This window comes from Pholcus phalangioides, unplaced genomic scaffold, assembly GCF_987345545.1.
Source record: "Pholcus phalangioides strain wild (caught in Gottingen) unplaced genomic scaffold, Ppha-v1.0 ptg000015l_1, whole genome shotgun sequence".
NCBI classification, from domain to species: Eukaryota; Metazoa; Arthropoda; class Arachnida; order Araneae; family Pholcidae; genus Pholcus; species Pholcus phalangioides.
The window spans coordinates 62,216,673-62,235,026 of record NW_028301608.1 but is presented as its reverse complement, the minus strand read 5'-3'; the positions used below and the strand labels follow the sequence as shown (position 1 = coordinate 62,235,026).

The following is an 18,354-nucleotide window of genomic DNA, read 5'->3' as shown; positions in this document are numbered from 1 at the left end:
AACTGTCGCAGAAAATACGTCGGAAAAAGATTATTTGTTTTAATTTTTTTTTATATATTTGTTTTTCATGGTTGAGCAAAAACTCTCTTAAAAAACCCTCTAGAGCAGGGGTCTTCAACGCATGTCCCGTGGGCCACATTTGCTCCTCGGAGCTTTTTGTCGTGCCCCCACCGGTCATTTTCAGAAAAAGGTTGAATACATTGAAAAACGATTAATTCCAGAATTAATTTAAAAAAAATAATTCCGTAATTGATGAATAAAGAAAACTACATATAAACCAATTAGAGATATAATTTCGTAATTTCTGATAGACATTATTTCACAATCAATAAAAGAATAATTGCATGACTATTGAAAGAAATTATTTCAAGATATATATTGAGAAGGGAAAAATATTTTCAGAATCACCGAAATGAATAATTACAGAATCATTTAGAGTGATTTCAGATTAAAATTAATCTCGGAATTAATAAATTTAATCAGTAATTAATGAAAAACTTTTTCAGAATTATTCAGAAATTAATATTTCAAAATGTAATTATTTCAGAAGTAATCAAAATCGATAATTAGTGAAAAAAAAGTAATTTCAGAATAAATAAAAGTTCAATTAATTTTTGTTCCTGTTTAACTAGGGTTTCCCGTTGCCCCCCCCCCCCTCGTGGCCCGCGGGCTTCTTGGGAAGTTTCAATTTTACCCGCCGGTGTCTAAAATGTTGAAGACCCCTGTGCTCTACCGATTTTGCTGTATTGCGATTCAACCGTACATTCTGTGACCAAAAATGCTTTTGTTTAGATGCCTTATATCACCTTTTAAAATTTGTCCAATGAATTCAGAATCGCCACGTATACGTAGGAAATTTTTGGATTGAAGTTTTATTTTTGTGGAGGTTGTAACTTGATTATAATCATAATAACGGTTGCATATACAGGCCAAGCTTTGGAGAGAGCCAGACCTATCAAAACATGCAAATCTCGTGGTTTCATCCGAAGTATCTCCAAGATGATGAGGAACCTATTCAAAAGAAACAAGAAGTGAACGCTCTCTCACAGGCGGCAGTAAATGTAAAAATATCCCATTTACTCTATTGCTTAATTTAACCTAGTATTAATCGTGTAACCTCATTAATCGCATTTAACCTAGTATTAATCGTGTAACCTCATTAATCGCATTTAACCTAGTATTAATCGTGTAACCTCATTAATCGCATTTAACCTAGTATTAATCGTGTAACCTCATTAATCGCATTTAACCTAGTATTAATCGTGTAACCTCATTAATCGCATTTAACCTAGTATTAATCGTGTAACCTCATTAATCGCATTTAACCTAGTATTAATCGTGTAACCTCATTAATCGCATTTAACCTAGTATTAATCGTGTAACCTCATTAATCGCATTTAACCTAGTATTAATCTCATTTAACTTAGTATTAATCTCATTTTACCTAGTATTAATCGCATTTAACTTAGTGTTAATTGCATTTAATCTAGTATATTAGTCGCATATAACTTCATTAATCGCATTTTAATCTCATTAATCGCATTTTAATCTCATTTAATCGCTTATTAATCGCATTTTAATCTTATTTAATCGCATTTTACTCTCATTTAATCGCATTTTAATCTCATTTAATCACTTATTAATCGCATTTAATCACTTATTAATCGCATTTAATCACTTATTAATCGCATTTAATCACTTATTAATCGCATTTAATCACTTATTAATCGCATTTAATCACTTATTAATCGCATTTAATCACTTATTAATCGCATTTTAATCTCATTTAATCGCTTATTAATCTCATTTAACCTAGTATTAATTTCATTTAACCTAGTATTAATCTCATTTAACCTAGTATTAATTTCATTTAACCTAGTATTAATTTCATTTAACCTAGTATTAATCTCATTTTACCTAGTATTAATCGTATTTAACTTAGTGTTAATTGCGTTTAATCTAGTATATTAGTCGCATTTAACCTCATATATTAATTGTATTATCCTCATATTTAATCATATAATTGTTACTTCTACATAAAAATAGTTTATTAGAAAACAAGTAAAAAATACACTGTAACGTAAGATAACTTATTCTTAACTGCCTGTGAGAGAAAGATAGAAGAAAGTCTGTTCAAGAGTGCCGAAAACGCGAACTTTTTCGACTCGATCCGAAGGACAATATTGCTGAGCAAGTGAACACCAATACTTTGTAGTACATGGTACACCGTAGCAGACTGTGACTTGAACGAGACTCGGGAGCGTGGAACGATTTCAACGTTTGTTATAATACTACTCGAGGAGCTGATGTTCGAACGATAAACATGTGCGAACAGGAAAAAGAAAAACAAACACGTAATCTGAGTACACGTAGCTGACTTTAAGCTCTTTGAATTAAAATAAAAAAGAGAGAAAAGTTTCACTGACATCTTTTTTTCATGTTTGCTCCATATGTTCTTGCTTTTATTTCATCTTGAATGATTCGTAGGGGCCACCTTAAGGGAGGAGGGGGGGTTGGTGCACGGATGTTGGGTTCCCATGCTTTCGTATGGGAAACATCTCCCTTTAAGGAACGTTTTAAAATTTTCTGTTCAGTATAGGCCAAGGGTCTTCAACCGATGGTCCGCGGGCCAAATGTGGCCTTCTGATTTTTTTTGTCATAGAAAACGTTAAGAATTAAAACGTTAATAAACGTTAAAAATCAAAGTTACTGAATACTTTTATTTTCCTTGCACGACCGCGAAGCCCGTGGAAAGTGCACATGGAGCTCCAAGGGCTCCGCGGACCACCGGTAGAGAACCTCTGGCATATATGATGCCTGCAAGCAGTTTATATTAAAATATGTTAAAAATACATTTCTAGTGCAGGTAGAACGAAAACTCGAACAAACTTGGACGCAGAGAATTTTATAGTATTTCAACATAGAATAATTCGCATTTTTTTTTAATTTATGCAAATTTGCCTGCATTAACCCGCCCTCAACCCGTTCAATGTTTCTGACGTAATATTACGTCGGAAGTGCTTTGGTATAAACACATAACACCAGTCTTTCGCTTCACAAGAGTGTGTGGCGACTTTGAGATACGAAAGTAGCTGAGGGGATTTTTTCTTGAAACGTGTTTTTTCACTCGAAATCTTTATTTTTCCCCCGCTTGAGGGGATGTATATAAGAACTATTTAGGTTGCGGAAATTTTTTCCACAAACTTTTAAAGCAATCCCGAAAACTGATTAGTGCGTTATCAAATTAGGAAGGATATCAGGTATACAATATGCAAAGGCGTGAATTTATTGAAAATATTGGGGGTGAAGAGGGAGGGCGGGGGGTTCTAACGTTCAATATTTCTGTGTATTATAGAGAGCGATGGGTAAATATTAACTGGGCTCGGGCTCATGAACCGGATTCAAGTTTACGCCTATGATGATTCGGAGTTCACTGGCAGCTTATTTAGCATTATACAGGGTGATTCAGAAAAACATCGCCAAATTGAAAGGGCACAATCCAGGCATACGATAACAATCGCATAGGAGCGTAAACTCAGCAAGCGTGAATTCGCAATTCTGACGGCAAAAAGACGTTGAGGGCCACATATGCCCTCAAAACACATTCTGGCATGTACAGATTCGTAAGAAATTCCGCAGAGGAATGTGTACAAGGTGCATGTTTCTAACGAATCGGAGTGTGTGTTCTGAGTGTACTTATGGCCCTTACGTATTTATGTTGTCAGAATTACGACATAGTGCTTGCTGGTTTCGGGATTGGTTTAAACGTATCTGATGCAACAACTCCCTGAAGCGACTCCGGACGGCGTTTGCGCAATTATGTTTCTATGTGATAGTTATCGTATGCCCGAATTGCCCTTTCAGTTTGGCGGTGTTCTTCTGAATCACCCTGCATAGATGCTGTATTGTTTTCCTGCTGCGATCGACAGCAAAAATAAAATTGACTCATAAATTCAAAAAAAAAAAAAAAGTTTAAAAAATATACAGTGTGCATAGCAAACAAGGGGTGCGGAATTTTACTGAGGAAGCGTTACTTCCAATTAGAAAAAGTTTCCAAATAACGTGCAGTACTCATAGTATATAGTATATGAGTACTGCACGTTATGACATAATTTATGTCATTCATGTTTCAAAGGGATTGTATAGTTGGTAATATAAAGAAATTAACTCTTTATACAGTCCCCGTGTGCCTCAAAACCCAATTAGAAAGTTGTTGCCCATTCTGATGCCAACAAAAATATTTAATGTTTCTAAGTGCAACATTCATTGAGAGATATTCGAATTCGAAAAACGGATGAAATCTGGTGGGGGGGGGGGGAAGGGAACATCGTTGAATGCGAGTAAAACGGGTTTTCTGCATTTAGAGCTGTTCTTATCAAGCCAACTTCTAACGTTGCCGTCCGGGCTTCTTCACAGCGAAGCTAATAATAATAATACTAACCTCGTAACGCAGTGGTGGCATTTTATCATCGTTAAAATTTAATCGAAAGCCAGGAACCATTTTTTATACTTTTTGACCAAAAAAAAAAAGAAAAAAAGGATTTAATTCCAAAAATTTCTGCTCCCATACACGCACCTACACACACACACATACATTACTCCCTTGTCTTTTCCTTCATCGGGAGACGCGACGGGCCCCCAGCCCTTATGATTATAGATGGCCCGCAAAAGGGCCAGACATCCCCGTAAAATGTTAATTCTTGTTCTGGTTCTGGTAGAGCTGTTTTTTTTCTCACCTTTCTCTCCTTCGTTTTTCGTATATCTCTGTGAATATTTCACTTAGAAACGTGAAATGTTTTTTGTTGGCATTAGGACAGACAAACAACAACTTTCTAATTGCGTTTTTGAGCATACTGGGAGTGTGTCAAAAGTTTATTTATTTTTATTGTAATAACTATCCTTGAAACATGAACGACATATCTAAGAGTGCAACACGTTATTTTTAACTTTTTCTAATTGGAAGTACACCTCTAGGATCAATGGTTCACCAGTAAAATGCCATACACCCTGTAGAATATCTAGAAAATGGATTAAGAAAATCTGAAATAAAGGTAGCAGCCACACACTGTGATTGAATCGAGTTAAGCTCAGAAACTTATCAGGAAACTCCTACAGAATTTGTGTCTTTTATTTGACTGAGTATTTTTTTTTTACATTACGGAAGTTTCAGCTCAATATGAATCGTATCTCACGATCCTCGTCCCTTTGAAACGTCGTTCTCATTTCTTGCCAGTGCTGCAGCTCAACCTTCTGTAGTCGCACCAGCAGTTCCTTCCCCAGGGCGTTCTGCATCGGCAGACGTAACATTCGTCGCAGCACCGTCCGGTGTGGTCACAACCTCTACTAGTCCCCGAGCATGGAACCCTCTCACCCCTAAAATGTTTTTTGGGAGAACCAATAAAAGTAAGATTCAACAACTAAATATACATCCAAGTTACGCTTTGAAGTCACATGAGAAAATTACTTAGCCCAGTGCTGACAAAATTGTCATCGTGGCGTTCGTTTCAGTCTAGTGTAGAATGGGAGAAGGGCGGAAAAAGTGGTTTTACCTAAAGTTTGCAAGTACGTGAGTGAGCAAATGAGTGACTTAAAGTTTCAGACTTGAGCGTAAGCAAGCATGTGAATGACCAATAGAATGACCTAGAGAGTTTGAAAGCATGCGAATGACCAATAGAATGACCTAGAGAGTTTGAAAGCATGCGAATGACCTAGAGAGTGTGAAAGCATGCGAATGACCTAGAGAGTGTGAAAGCATGCGAATGACCTAGAGAGTGTGAAAGCATGCGAATGACCTAGAGAGTGTGAAAGCATGCGAATGACCTAGAGAGTGTGAAAGCATGCGAATGACCTAGAGAGTGTGAAAGCATGCGAATGAGCAGAAGAATGATCTAAAGCGCATGCAGGCATGTGAACGACCAAAAGAACGAAGGACCAAAAGAAGAAAAGACCTAGAGCCTGTATAATCGTGTAAATTATCAAAATAATAACCTACAAAGCATTTAATCATGTCAGTGAGCGACCAAAAAAACGACCTAGACGTTCTCAAGCATGTGAGTGGCCAAAACAGTGTGCAAGCATGTGAATGACCAAAACCGCCTGCAAGCATGTCAATGACCAACACAATGGGCAAGCATACGCCTGACCAGGCATGGTGCAAGCAGTGTGCAAGCATGGGAATGACTGAAAGAGTGACTACTTGAAGAGTGTGTGTGTGATCATGGGAATGACCAAAGTAGTTGGGTCTATTAAATAGTTTGGTCTGGTGTAAGAGGCGCAGGTGTACTTGCAGGAGTTGGGGTAGGCCAAGCGAGTTATATCACAGGGTGGAGAATTCGAGGAAAGACCAGTTCAGAAAATTAGACTAGAATGGTAGAGAAGAGAGAGAGAGCGGCAAAATTCGTTCAACCCACAGGCAGCAAAACCATAAATACACGTACGCGCGCGGGTGTGTCAGGGGTGCACTCCCTCGAGCCAAATGCAGCCCGTCGGGACGGGGATATTTCATCCGGATCGCGGAAGTTGATCCAATAGAAAAGTATCAACATACACACACCACGATAAAAATATCTTGGCAGACCATATTACTTTCATAAAAGTATGGGATATCACCAAATAAAGATGTCAAACGCAACTGAAATTGCCAGTTGCAGCAATAAGAAAAAAAAATTGTCGAAGGCAAGAGAAGTTGCCAATAACATCCAAAAAAGTTGTAAAAGGCATGTAAAGTTGCTAACTGTAGCTAAAATTGCTGAAAATTTGTCAATCGCGGAAAATGATGGGTACTGCGAGTCAAAATTTAATATTTATATGAGACTATAATTAAGTATTGTACAGTCGTAATTATCATAATATAATTAAAACATCATAAAAATAATCTTAATTCTTGATTTCAAATTTTCCTGCACGTAATACGTGGCAGCGTAAAATCTGCTATAAAATATGCAAATTCGAAAAGAAAAGGATTGCTGGTCATTTTTTTTTGTACGAATATCAGAAACATTTTTTTTTCTGGTTAATTGTAGGTTTCTTTACTCCATACACCAAATTTTGCAACAAACCGTCATCTAACAGCAGTGAAAAAAAATTATTCGATGAAAATAAACTGTTTCTAATACTTTTTTAATATAATGACTACGTAATTCACACAAAGAAATCCAGATGGTTTCTTTTTTTTTCTTAGAATACAATAATAATGTATAATAATAATACGCGGATTATAAGCAGAAAATTAACGTAAAAAGAGGAGGGACAACTTACTTTCTTGCGGTTATTTCGTTTGGATCTTTTTCATACAACCAACCTGAAATAGAAGAAAATGTGAACACGTTACTAACGTAATCATATCATGCATATGAATGTTTCTCAATTTCATTTTAGAAATTAAATTCATTTCTAAAAATATCGATAGAAATGGTACATTTATTATCTCACATACCAGAATTTGAGAATACCGAAGCCACCAGAGCTAAAAACAGAAAAATAGCTAATGCTTCCTTCCTCATGATTAGATCTTTGCTGTAATGAGAAAATATGTATCATACGTTAATTAAGAAGCAAAAGAAGAGAAAAAAAAAACAGAATTTGAATTTCTATGCAGTATTATAAATGCATTCGAAATAAGAATTTCAATGATCCTCATCGTATAATGAATTATAAAAAATTGGGAATGTCATCTGATTTAGGCCGGTATTACAGTATAAAAGTTTTCTAAAAGTCCTTTTATAAAACTTGAAAAATTCAACCAATAAGATTATCGGTTGAATTTGCTCAAATGTAACCTATGAGCTTTATTGGTTGAATTTTTTGTTTTATAAAAGGGATTTTATCAAACTTTTATAGTGTAATACCGGTCTTACATAGAATTATTCGAAAATTTTGCTATAAAATATGGTATTAAACTCGAAAATGAGCTCGATGAACGTAACACCTTGAATACGCAGGGACATATTTATTGCATCATGTGATCCATTCATCTAAGGAGTACGGGCAGCCATTACATATATCAACAAACGAATATAAGGTATAAACTGAAATGAAAAGTATTTTGCAAATATCAACTTAAAAGTAACTGAACTAAAATTTATGCGGAATCACGAATGAGAAAAAAAAAATTGCATCTTTTCTATGCCTGTGAAGCCAATGTAATTACATTTTTAGTACTTAATTATTCGTAATTATGTGAAATTCTATTAGGCATGTGATTATGTGAAATTTTATCAACCATGCAATAGTGTGAAGTCTTATTAGAAATGTAATTATGAGCAATTTTATTGATTATACACGTGTTTCAAGTTTCACAAAATTACATAATTCACTGGACCGAAGAACACTGTTCTAAACGAATAAGTGCACATTTCTTACTTTCTCCTCGTTTTTTAGACAAATACAGGGCGTCCATAATTAAAAGACCCTATTTTAAAGTAGCCTACAGGCGTAACCAGTCATCAGAAAATTGTGAAATTTTGTGGAGTAATTCATGAAGTGATGGGAATTTGTTTCGGAGGGGAAATCAGTTGCATATATTGCCACTGGAGAGCGTTTCATTAAGAAATGACTCATTTAGGTAAACGTTTACAATTTTAACAATTATTAAACACTTTTAAAATTGTTATTGCAACAAAACATGTTCCACATGATGGCCATCGCTTTCAGATACTATGTGGAATCCCAAGATGGCAAGTCCTGCAACTTACCGAAGTGTGTGCGGGGAAATGTTCAGCACGTGGTGTGAAATGCTGCTGCCTTTAAGGTCAGGTAAAGTTCTTGGATTTTCTGGTTCCCGGATTCGGCATTTGTGAGAATTGACTGCATCACCATGTGACAATGCGCATCGTCTGTCCAAAGGATATTCCAAGGCTATTCGGAATCGTCCTCAACGCGAGCTAGAAACTGCTTTGAGAACCGAAGTCGAGAGTCATATTCATGAGGAAGCAACCGCTGCACAAGTGAAAGTTTGTACGGATAATATCGGAGGATATTCCGCATGATTTTGTGGACAGTTGAACGTTGCCTATCCGACGCCTGACACTAGTGCCATCACGAGAATTTGAAGCTCTTCCACCTGAAGCGAAACCTCTTGTACTGCGTCTATAGAAACGGGTTTTATTCCTCTTCCAGGACGAACAGCCAACGATCCTGTGGTTTAAAAGTTGGTTATCATACTCCGAAGATTTTTAACATTCATTGGACCTTTTCGAATCCTCCTTCCAAGTCCGATATTTCCGTAGAGCAGTCACTTCGGAATTGCTCTGTTTTGGTAAAACAATTTGACCAAGAAAGCGCGATGTCGTAAACTTATCATCATTGTGAGCAGCAAACACATTGAGGAACAAGATCTCCGCGAATGTTTCTAGATTATATAACAGCTGCTGCGTGGCCTCACTCACATAAATTTCACACTTTTCTGATGACTGGTTTTGCCTGTAGGCTACTTTTAAAAGGGCGCGGTAGCCCAGGTCGATATGATGCTCGCCTAAAGTACCAAAGGATGTTTAGAGGTGTCGCGAGTTCGATACCCGGTTCGTCCTTGTCAGAAAACTTTCCTGACAGGGGTACGACAAAAAACGGCGACTCTTCCACCGACTTGACCGCAGCAAAAAATTGCTACCGCAGGGAGTCCCCCATCGAGGAGTTAGCGTATCAACCTCTCGATGAGTATAAAAAACAAGCCTGCCGTTCGGAACCGGCAATAAGTTGTAGGTCCCGGTCAAATTAGCCCTCGTATGCAGAAAATGACCGTGGTGCGACAAAAATGAGCTACTTTTAAATAGGGTCTTTTAATTATGTACGCCCTGTATTTGAACATATGCTAAATTATATAATACTTTCGTACGCTAATTTTGTAACAATGCAAAGGAAAATAAGCGTTTTTACTCACTTTGGATTTCACTAGCCTTGGGCGGAAGAACCTGCACATGGAGCTGCAGTTACTAAGATGATAAGTATTTATATTGAAATGAATAGTCAGATAATAAGATTCCTATGCACATGTATGAAAAAAGGGACAATACGCTTTAGGTGAGATAATATTGGCAGGACATCTGGCATTCGCACAATACAACACAAAGAACAACATCGGAAATGAAAAGATATAATTCAACCATATGCAATCCCATTCATATTCATCTCACTCAATACTCACAGCATATGCGAAAATAAACGTGACACTCATGTCTAGACATGTCACTAGATTCTGGACATGTCACTAGTAAATACGGTATCAATGAAATATTATAAGTTCGTATCTGTCGTTATAACGTGCATTCATATATTCCAAGCTATTACAACCGCTGATAAAAATATGATTAGCATTAGAACGAAGTTGGGAGGCGATATGTTTTTGGCTTCCAACACGTGATATACAACTTGAGATTATACTGTTACCGTATATGTGACAAATTCAGTTATTATACAGAATAACCGATTATTATTATTCATAAACAACGAGCATTTTGAAAAATTCGATAATTTCCCTGAATTAATCGCTTTTACCCAAGGATTTCGGGGGTCAGTGAGGATGGAGAGGAAACAGTTCACTTTCTAACCATGGACGGAGATACGGGGGAGGGGCATGTCCCCCCCCCCCCCCAGCGTCAAAGGTACAGTTGACTGATCTAATGTATATGTGTATATATGAATTGACATCATCATCATCATCGTGCTCCCCATCAATAATGACCCCACCCCGAGACTTTCAAGTCTATCTCCGCCTATGTTTCTGACCTTTTATTATATACTAAATTATTCTGTAAAAGGGTAAGCATCTGTGACCATCACAAGGGGCTGTGTAACAGAAGAAAGACCTCTTTCTCCATACTAATAGAAATCTCGTTTTTGCACTTTCCATTTTCTTCTCTGTGAAAGGAGACAATCCGTAATACTAATGGGAAATGTTCTGCCTATGTCCTTTCATAGTTAACCAGAAGGTTAGCTATTTTCCTCACTGATTCTTCCCGCCCCACTTCCATATGCACATGGCTCCTCGCCACCACACCCCCTATAGTTAAGCTTTTATCTAGTTGTCCTCGCTTTAAGTCTTTTATTTGGCTTAACTTGCTTGCATACCAAACATAACCTGACGTTGCACCCTAGACATGTTATTATGGGAATCTTTGGCACAGCTATAGTATTATAATCCACCACCAATTTTGGCGACTTTTTTTTCCAACGATACATCGCCAAGGCATACATAATGGAGCTTGATTGCCGCTTATTCTTCTAGAATGTTCGTTGAACATCCTCTTTTCCTTCCAAATGACGTCACCCTCATAGATGTCGCTAGCGAAGATAGGCTTTTGTTTTGCCACGCCGTTTTGAAAAAACGTTGAGCTGCTATCCTCTTTTTTTCTTGGTTCTTCATTTATTACTAATTTGTTATCATATCTTACTAATTCATAATGCCCTGATCGGTTTATTATTTTAAAGAGAGTCCCGGGTTTTATCTTTTTTTAAAGAGAATATTTATTATTTATGCAACGGGAAGGACCGTTCAGACCGTTGTTTATTTAAAAGAATCTGAGGTTTTTTATTTGTTTTAAAATGTTTCATTTTTAATCTTGATAATTTATGTTGTTTGATGTTTAGTACAGAAAATTATATATTTTACTATTATTATAATTTTCTTTTTCTCAGCCACCTCGATGGGCATTTTACCTGATGTGGCCTTGTATTTGTATTTGCATTTGAACTACCCCCCACTCGAAAATTCCACTGTCCAGCCCGGACAGAACAGATCGGGCTGTGCACAAAAGGGGCATATATTGAGGGAATGGGTTTATAATTAAATAAAAGAAAAAAAAAAGGAAGACCTACTCTAGACTAGTATCTTCAGACTTTTTGCCGTACCAACCTCCTTCTGAAAAAAAAACCCACCCTGGGAAACACCACTTTAGGCAAATAGTAATTACGAAGTTTCAAAATTATATGATTGTAGAAAGGTTTATGGATGTATCCAGTGTTGTTGTAGCGAGGTACAGTACCCACAACTTTTAACCGAACGATGGCGATATCTTGCGTTCTAAAAGTTGTAGAATGAAGCGGTTTCCACCAAAAATTATGGTTTGTGATTTTCTATCCGATTATGTGTAATTCGTCTTGATGAAGGGTCATCTACATATTTATTATTGTTTAAACTTCAAAATTTTCTATGTAAACTCTTATTTTTTCCATCTTATCTGATTTATCGCATTGCACTTATTCTAAAAATACAATTTCATCGCCGTAAGTATAAAAATGAGAGAGATATGAGTGAAAATGTGTTTGGGGACGCTCTAAACATTGAGAAACTGAATTTCTCAAGGTTGATTGCAGGGGTAAAAAACACACACCAAACAAGTTTCGAACGATAAATACTGCATATGCTTGCTACGCGAGTGTTTGGATTTAGTGCTGCTGAAAAATAAGGAGGTGAAAAACAAACTTTTTTTTATTACTCTTCATTTTAGTGACTTTCCGAGATTGAACGAATATTTATACCATAATTATTTCGAACGATGTGTCACAAAGCAGTTGTTTGTGACGACAATTTCATCAATTCAGAAAAAAAAATATATGAATTTTCAGTTGAACATTGCACTATTTTATATTATAATTTTGTTTCATTTTGCAATTCCTCAATTTTTAATGCTAAAAAAATACGGATGAAACGAAATGCCGTGGTTTTAGCAGAGACGACTCCACCAATAGGCACTACCCTAAACTTGGCGCACACTAAGATGATTTACGATATTCGGAGAACCGTTATTTATTGATTATTATCTCCATAAATACTAACATCAATCTGATTGTATGGTATTAATTTTTGAATTCTTTGCACGTTATTATATTTACCATTTCAGCTCATGAATATTGTCTAAGGAATGAAACGAATTTTTGAAATAGTGAAAAATTTCAAAATTTCGTTGTTTATTTGTTTACTCGAATTTAAAAAAAAAATGTTTGAAAAAAAAAACTGGATGGATGACTTATTTATCGTATCACCGTATACTTAAAACATTACCCATTTCAGTAAAGTTATGAGCTTCATATCGAAGAAGAATGCTACCTTTCTTCTTTTTTTTTTACAACAAATACAACCCAAGATATCGCCATCGTTCGGTTAAAAGTTGTGGGTACTGTACCTTTCATAAATTTCCGTTAATTTAAATGTTTTTGATTGTTGATAATTAATAATTTATCGGAAAAAAAATCCTTGTGGAAACCCCCCCTCCCCACAACTTTTGTGAGACCTTCTAAGTTGCTCCTGCCTACTCCCCCTGGGGCTGGCGTAAAACATTATGAAGACTATGGACAAATCTGGCTCAGATTTCCCCCCTAAAAGAAAATTTTTTTCCGAAATTAAATGAGATAAAACTAAAAAAAGAAGCATTTGTAAATACTCAAATAAGGAAATCTCAAGTGATTTTGTTTTCACATAGAAGTCGCTGCATTGCAATCATTCACATCTAAAATGCTAAAATGAAGGGGTTTTTAGGGAATCAAGGCAGGGGGGACCCTTTCAGTGATAAGTGATTAGGTTGGTTTTTGCAGAAACAAGTCAACACGATACATAGAAAGAAAAGAATTAGTTTTATATAATACTAGAAAAATTAGTATAAATTTCATTTTGTGTTTATGCATGTGCAGTCTATGGATATTATATGAGGAATTTTTTATTTTTATTTTGCTATTTCATAATATAACGATGCATGTGATGAAATTACTACCGCAATAAATGTATTGTAATTTGTTATTAAGAATATGCCAACTTTCTCCATTTTCAAGATGTGTAACTTTTTCATAGTGTATTTCAAAAAATGACCATTATGCATACAGAAAAACTGCACGTGTTGGAAATTTTTCACATATTCGAATTCTGAACCTCCAAAATTAGTCTAAAAAACTTATTTCAGTCATGCTGGGAAAAAAAAGTTCAGAATTTTTGACCAGTGTTATCACACTGTAGATATACACTGCTGGCCACCCAAATTGCAACACCAAGAAAGACAAGAGATATCGCAACAATATTTATTTTGTAGATAACATGTTGACCAAGCATCAAATGATTAAATTTATAGACTTCTGTGAAGTGTGGTTCCTGCCAAAATCAGTAGCCAGAGTAGCCGCCATTGTTGGAGATCACCGCTGCCACACGCCTCGGCATTGATTCAAAGAGACTTTGGATATGTTCTTGGGGTACAGCAGACCAAGCAGCTTCCACGCGTTGCCAAAGTTGATCTGGTGTGGCAGCTGGGGATGTAATCTGGGTCAATCGTTGAGCAACCATGGACCACATGTTTTCTATCGGCGAAAGATCCGGAGAGCGAGCTGGCCAGGGAAGCAATTCAATCTGGCGATTGACGAAGAACCTTTGGACAATGCGTGCCACGTGTGGTCGCGCATTATCCTGTTGAAATATGGCTGTGGGCAAGCCCTGAAGGTAAGGAAGGACAACTGGCTCCAACACCTCGGAGATGTAGCGCTGGCTTTTTAAAGTACCGGCAATGCGTACTAGAGGAGTGCGAGAGTGATATCCAATACTGCCCCATACCATAATACCCGGTGCAGGACCAGTGTGGCGGTGATAACGCAGCTGTTCAGCATCCTCTCTCCACGGTGTCTCCAGACTCGAATCCGACCATCGTGGTGTTGCAGACAGAAGCGTGACTTGTCAGTAAAGACAATTTCATTCCATTGTGCCGTCCACATCCTTCTTTCATCGCACCATTGGCGGCGGAGACGTCTGTGGTTCTGCGTCAAGGGTAGACGAAGCAATGGACGTCTTGCGGACAGACCACTCTGCTGTAAACGGCGTCGAATGGTACGCGCAGACACTGGATGATGCAGTACAGACTGAATGTGCTGTGCTATGGTTCGTGATGTGGCTGAGCGATCCGTCACTGCCATATGCACAATACGCCTGTCATCACGTGAAGTGGTGCACTGAGGTGGATGCGATCGAACACGTCGGTCCGTCGTACCCTCTTGCATCCAACGATCACATATCCGCATTACAGTTGTTTGGTTTCGTCCAACACGACTACCGATTTCCCTGAAAGATAATCCACAATCTCGGTAGGCCACTATACTTCCTCTGTCGAACTCGGATACTTGATCAAAAGATGATCGCTGTTTTCTACAAGGCATAATTAATCGTTTTTTTGAGAAAACCACAAGAAAAACGGAATTGCCGTACTTCAAATCGTCGAAATCTCCAAGCCTTAAATAGCGCTTTGAAGTGGCGCCACGGGCGCGCGTGATGTGCGTCTGCGCTGAAATTCTAATCATTTGCATATCTCACCTCCGCTAATGCATGTTGTAAATTTCATATTATTTGCATGCTTCCTTCAGGGTGTTGTATTTACGGTGGCCAGCAGTGTACATTCTCAAAATTCTTCGACATTTTCTGCCCCATCATTACTCATACTAATACGAGGCCACAACAGGCAAAATGCCCCAGAAGGTGGATGAGAGTTACTTATGACCATACTATGACTTATTTATTATTGTTTGTGTTGCGATGTATGAATGATATAAAGTCGGCTAAAACATATATCAGTCCGACAATCATTTAATCTTTCGACATAAAAAAGAATCTATAAATATCAGGTCGACTGAAATGTACAGAAGCAAATCAGTCCGTTAATCACCTAATATTGCAAGAGATTGAAGAAAATTATGATACATTTCTTAAAATATATTCATATTAGAGATTCATCATGTGTACTGTTATATTTGGATCAATTTATGTATTGATACATACATAACTTACAGTATTGGATATCTTCATATATTTTATATGCACTGAAATACACTTGTTATCACGTTGTTATCACGTTTGTTATTTTTTTTTACCTAGTAGATTACATATTTCAGTATAAAAATTTTGAGTTTCCCCTGAAAGACAACAAGACAACTGAACGACATTAAAAACGGAAATAAAAATTCATTCATGAAGTACCGGAGCCGAAGAGTAAATGGGGCTTTGCGTGACGTAATGTATTAAATATCGGAACTTTCGCACATTCCAGTTTAGGGAATGTATAAGTAGATGATGAGTAGAGCCCGGAATTACATGCAAATGTATCTGCATATTTTGGCTTTTTTTTAGTATTAATGTACATTAATGCATAAAATCAAAGAATTTTCAGAATAAGTACATATTTTTGAAGGTTCATTAAAGCTCAATCATTTTTTTAAAATGATTGATTTTTTATAACTTTCAAATGAATAGTATAAGCAATATATATACATTGCTCATAATGTTTTCACAACATCGGTTTTTCTCCGCAGGTGCGATTTAGTGAGTTAATAGAGAAATGTTTCGCAATAGTTTTCCAACTATCAAGTGTTTTATTATAATGCTATTTTTAGAGATAATGTCAAAAATGTATTTTTTTTTTTTTTTTTAGAATAGATATTTAGACGCTATTTCTAGAGGAAAGCTTTTTTTTACTGGTATTTTTCTCGTTACTGAGCACACACAGCTATGATTAATTAGAAATTGAAAATCCCCGAATAACAAATATGCAGATGTTACTTGCATAAGCAGTATATATGCTACTGCCAAAGCCCGAAGTCGCCCGCTTTTTGAACTGGCCGGACCAGTTGAGCCGGCCAATGCCCGAAATTCTGGATTTCGTCGGTTCTTATATATATTGATCCCTATGATTCTGGTCATCGCCACGTTGGCGTTTTTTTTTGTGATAATTATGGCCATTTATAATAATAATTATTATGGTTAGCTATTGTAACCCTAACGATCAAAGGAATTTGAATATCGATATCTTAGGGATAAATATATAAAATAATGCATGGGGATAGCCATATAGGGGTCGGTATGTACAGAATTTATTTCATTTTATTCCATGTACAGTATTTCATCGAGTTATTTGATTTCAAAATCCCTTAAAATGAGAGAAAGAGCAGCATATGTCAACGAAAAATAACCCGAGAAAAAAGCCAGTGTTAACTGAATTCGAAACAATATTTCGCAGTTGCGGGTTCATTGAAAAATTTTCAACTTCTGAGATGCTCCCTTAACTTTCTATCAGTAATATCTCGGCTGATGTTACACCTAAAAACCTGATTTTTTTTGTGTTCAGTAGAGACAACAACAAGAACAACTTTGCAATTACAAGTTAGACGTCGTGAGGACCGTATGGCGTACTTAAAATGTTAACGTTTCTCGGATCCTTATTGAAAGTATGGCACAATAACCAACGATTCAAAAGATAAAAGGTGTATATGTCACTACTAAAGCCCGAAATCGGCCAGTTCACGAATTGGCCAATTTAATTGTAAATTGACCCAGCCAATGCCCGAATTTCGGGCTTTGGCAAGCCAGTTCGTGAAGTGGCCGGTGATCCCTGGCAAATGCCCAATAACAAAAGACATGATTCGGGATCATCGTCAAGTTGGCGTACTTTTCCGTGATAATTATGTCCACGTCACCGATGGCCATCCATCCATGAATCCACGATGGGGGTAATAATTTTTTTTCCTTCAAAATTTGACAGAGAAAACTATGTCATTTTCATAGTTATTTAAAAGTAAATAGTTATTAAACAGTTTTTCTGTCAAATTTTTCTCTATTTTTCTCTCAAATTTCTCTCTTTTTTTCTCTCTTGTCACATGGAGGTAATCCAATAAAGCTATTATATATAGCCATGTATTAATATTGGCGACGAAAAAAAATAAACTTTTTTCCTACCGGACCTTCTTACATCAGCACATCGAACTTTGGCCAGGGACCTCCTGCCACTCCGTGAATCGGCCGGCCAAAGCCCGAATCATTCCTGCAAATCAGACGAAATGGTTAAACGGCCATTAAGGAATTAACCGCACTTCGGGCTTTGGCAGTAACATATATAAGGATGAGACTTTTTTATTTTACATCCTGCTCGTATGCTCATAAAAGGAATAAGAAAAGTTATATTTTTCGTTGGAGAAAATCGATGTTGTTTTTATTTATGTGGTACCGCAATTTCCTACGTATAATCCGCAGATGAAAATTTCCCTAATTTGAGAGAAAAGTATCGTCGTACAGTCTGCTGTGCCGTATAATGCGCATGCGAAAATTTCATTCATCAATAAAATTTTAAGGAATAGAAAATGCTGTTGAGCACGTTTTCTTTAAAAAAAAAAGCCAATTTTTGCCCCGCGCATCTATAAATCTATGGAATAGAAATGAAATATATTTTCAAAACTGATTTTGTAAAAAAGTAATTTTTTAAATCTCTTTAAAAAGAGCTGCAGACAAGACGCAGCTTTAAGAAATTCATGGGATTATTTTAACGTAATTATTGGCGGATTATACGCAGAAAAATGACGATAGTTTTTTATTCGAATAAGAAAGGAACGTTCAACTTCACAACA

At 36.6% G+C, this 18,354-nt stretch overlaps 1 protein-coding gene across 1 annotated transcript; it reads right to left on the bottom strand.

The window, feature by feature from the left end:
* Nucleotides 1–5,107: 5,107 nt before the first annotated feature.
* Nucleotides 5,108–9,979, bottom strand: LOC149076422 (uncharacterized). Its single transcript, XM_089245546.1, has 4 exons — nucleotides 9,878–9,979; nucleotides 7,436–7,515; nucleotides 7,258–7,300; nucleotides 5,108–5,373 (listed from the first exon to the last, which is right to left on the bottom strand). Exons 2-4 carry the CDS (start codon nucleotides 7,500–7,502, stop codon nucleotides 5,220–5,222), a joined length of 264 nt encoding a protein of 87 aa, XP_089101672.1. The 5' UTR covers nucleotides 7,503–7,515; nucleotides 9,878–9,979; the 3' UTR covers nucleotides 5,108–5,219.
* Between the last annotated feature and the right edge of the window lie 8,375 nt (nucleotides 9,980–18,354).

Excerpts from the sequence above, each read along its gene's own strand:
- LOC149076422 (XM_089245546.1), bottom strand. The coding sequence starts at position 7,502 with ATGAGGAAGGAAGCATTAGCTATTTTTCTGTTTTTAGCTCTGGTGGCT. Across the intron at positions 7,301-7,435 it reads TTCGGTATTCTCAAATTCTG|GTTGGTTGTATGAAAAAGAT; the intron begins GTATGTGAGATA and ends CTTCTATTTCAG. Across the intron at positions 5,374-7,257 it reads AACGAAATAACCGCAAGAAA|GGGTGAGAGGGTTCCATGCT; the intron begins GTAAGTTGTCCC and ends AAAACATTTTAG.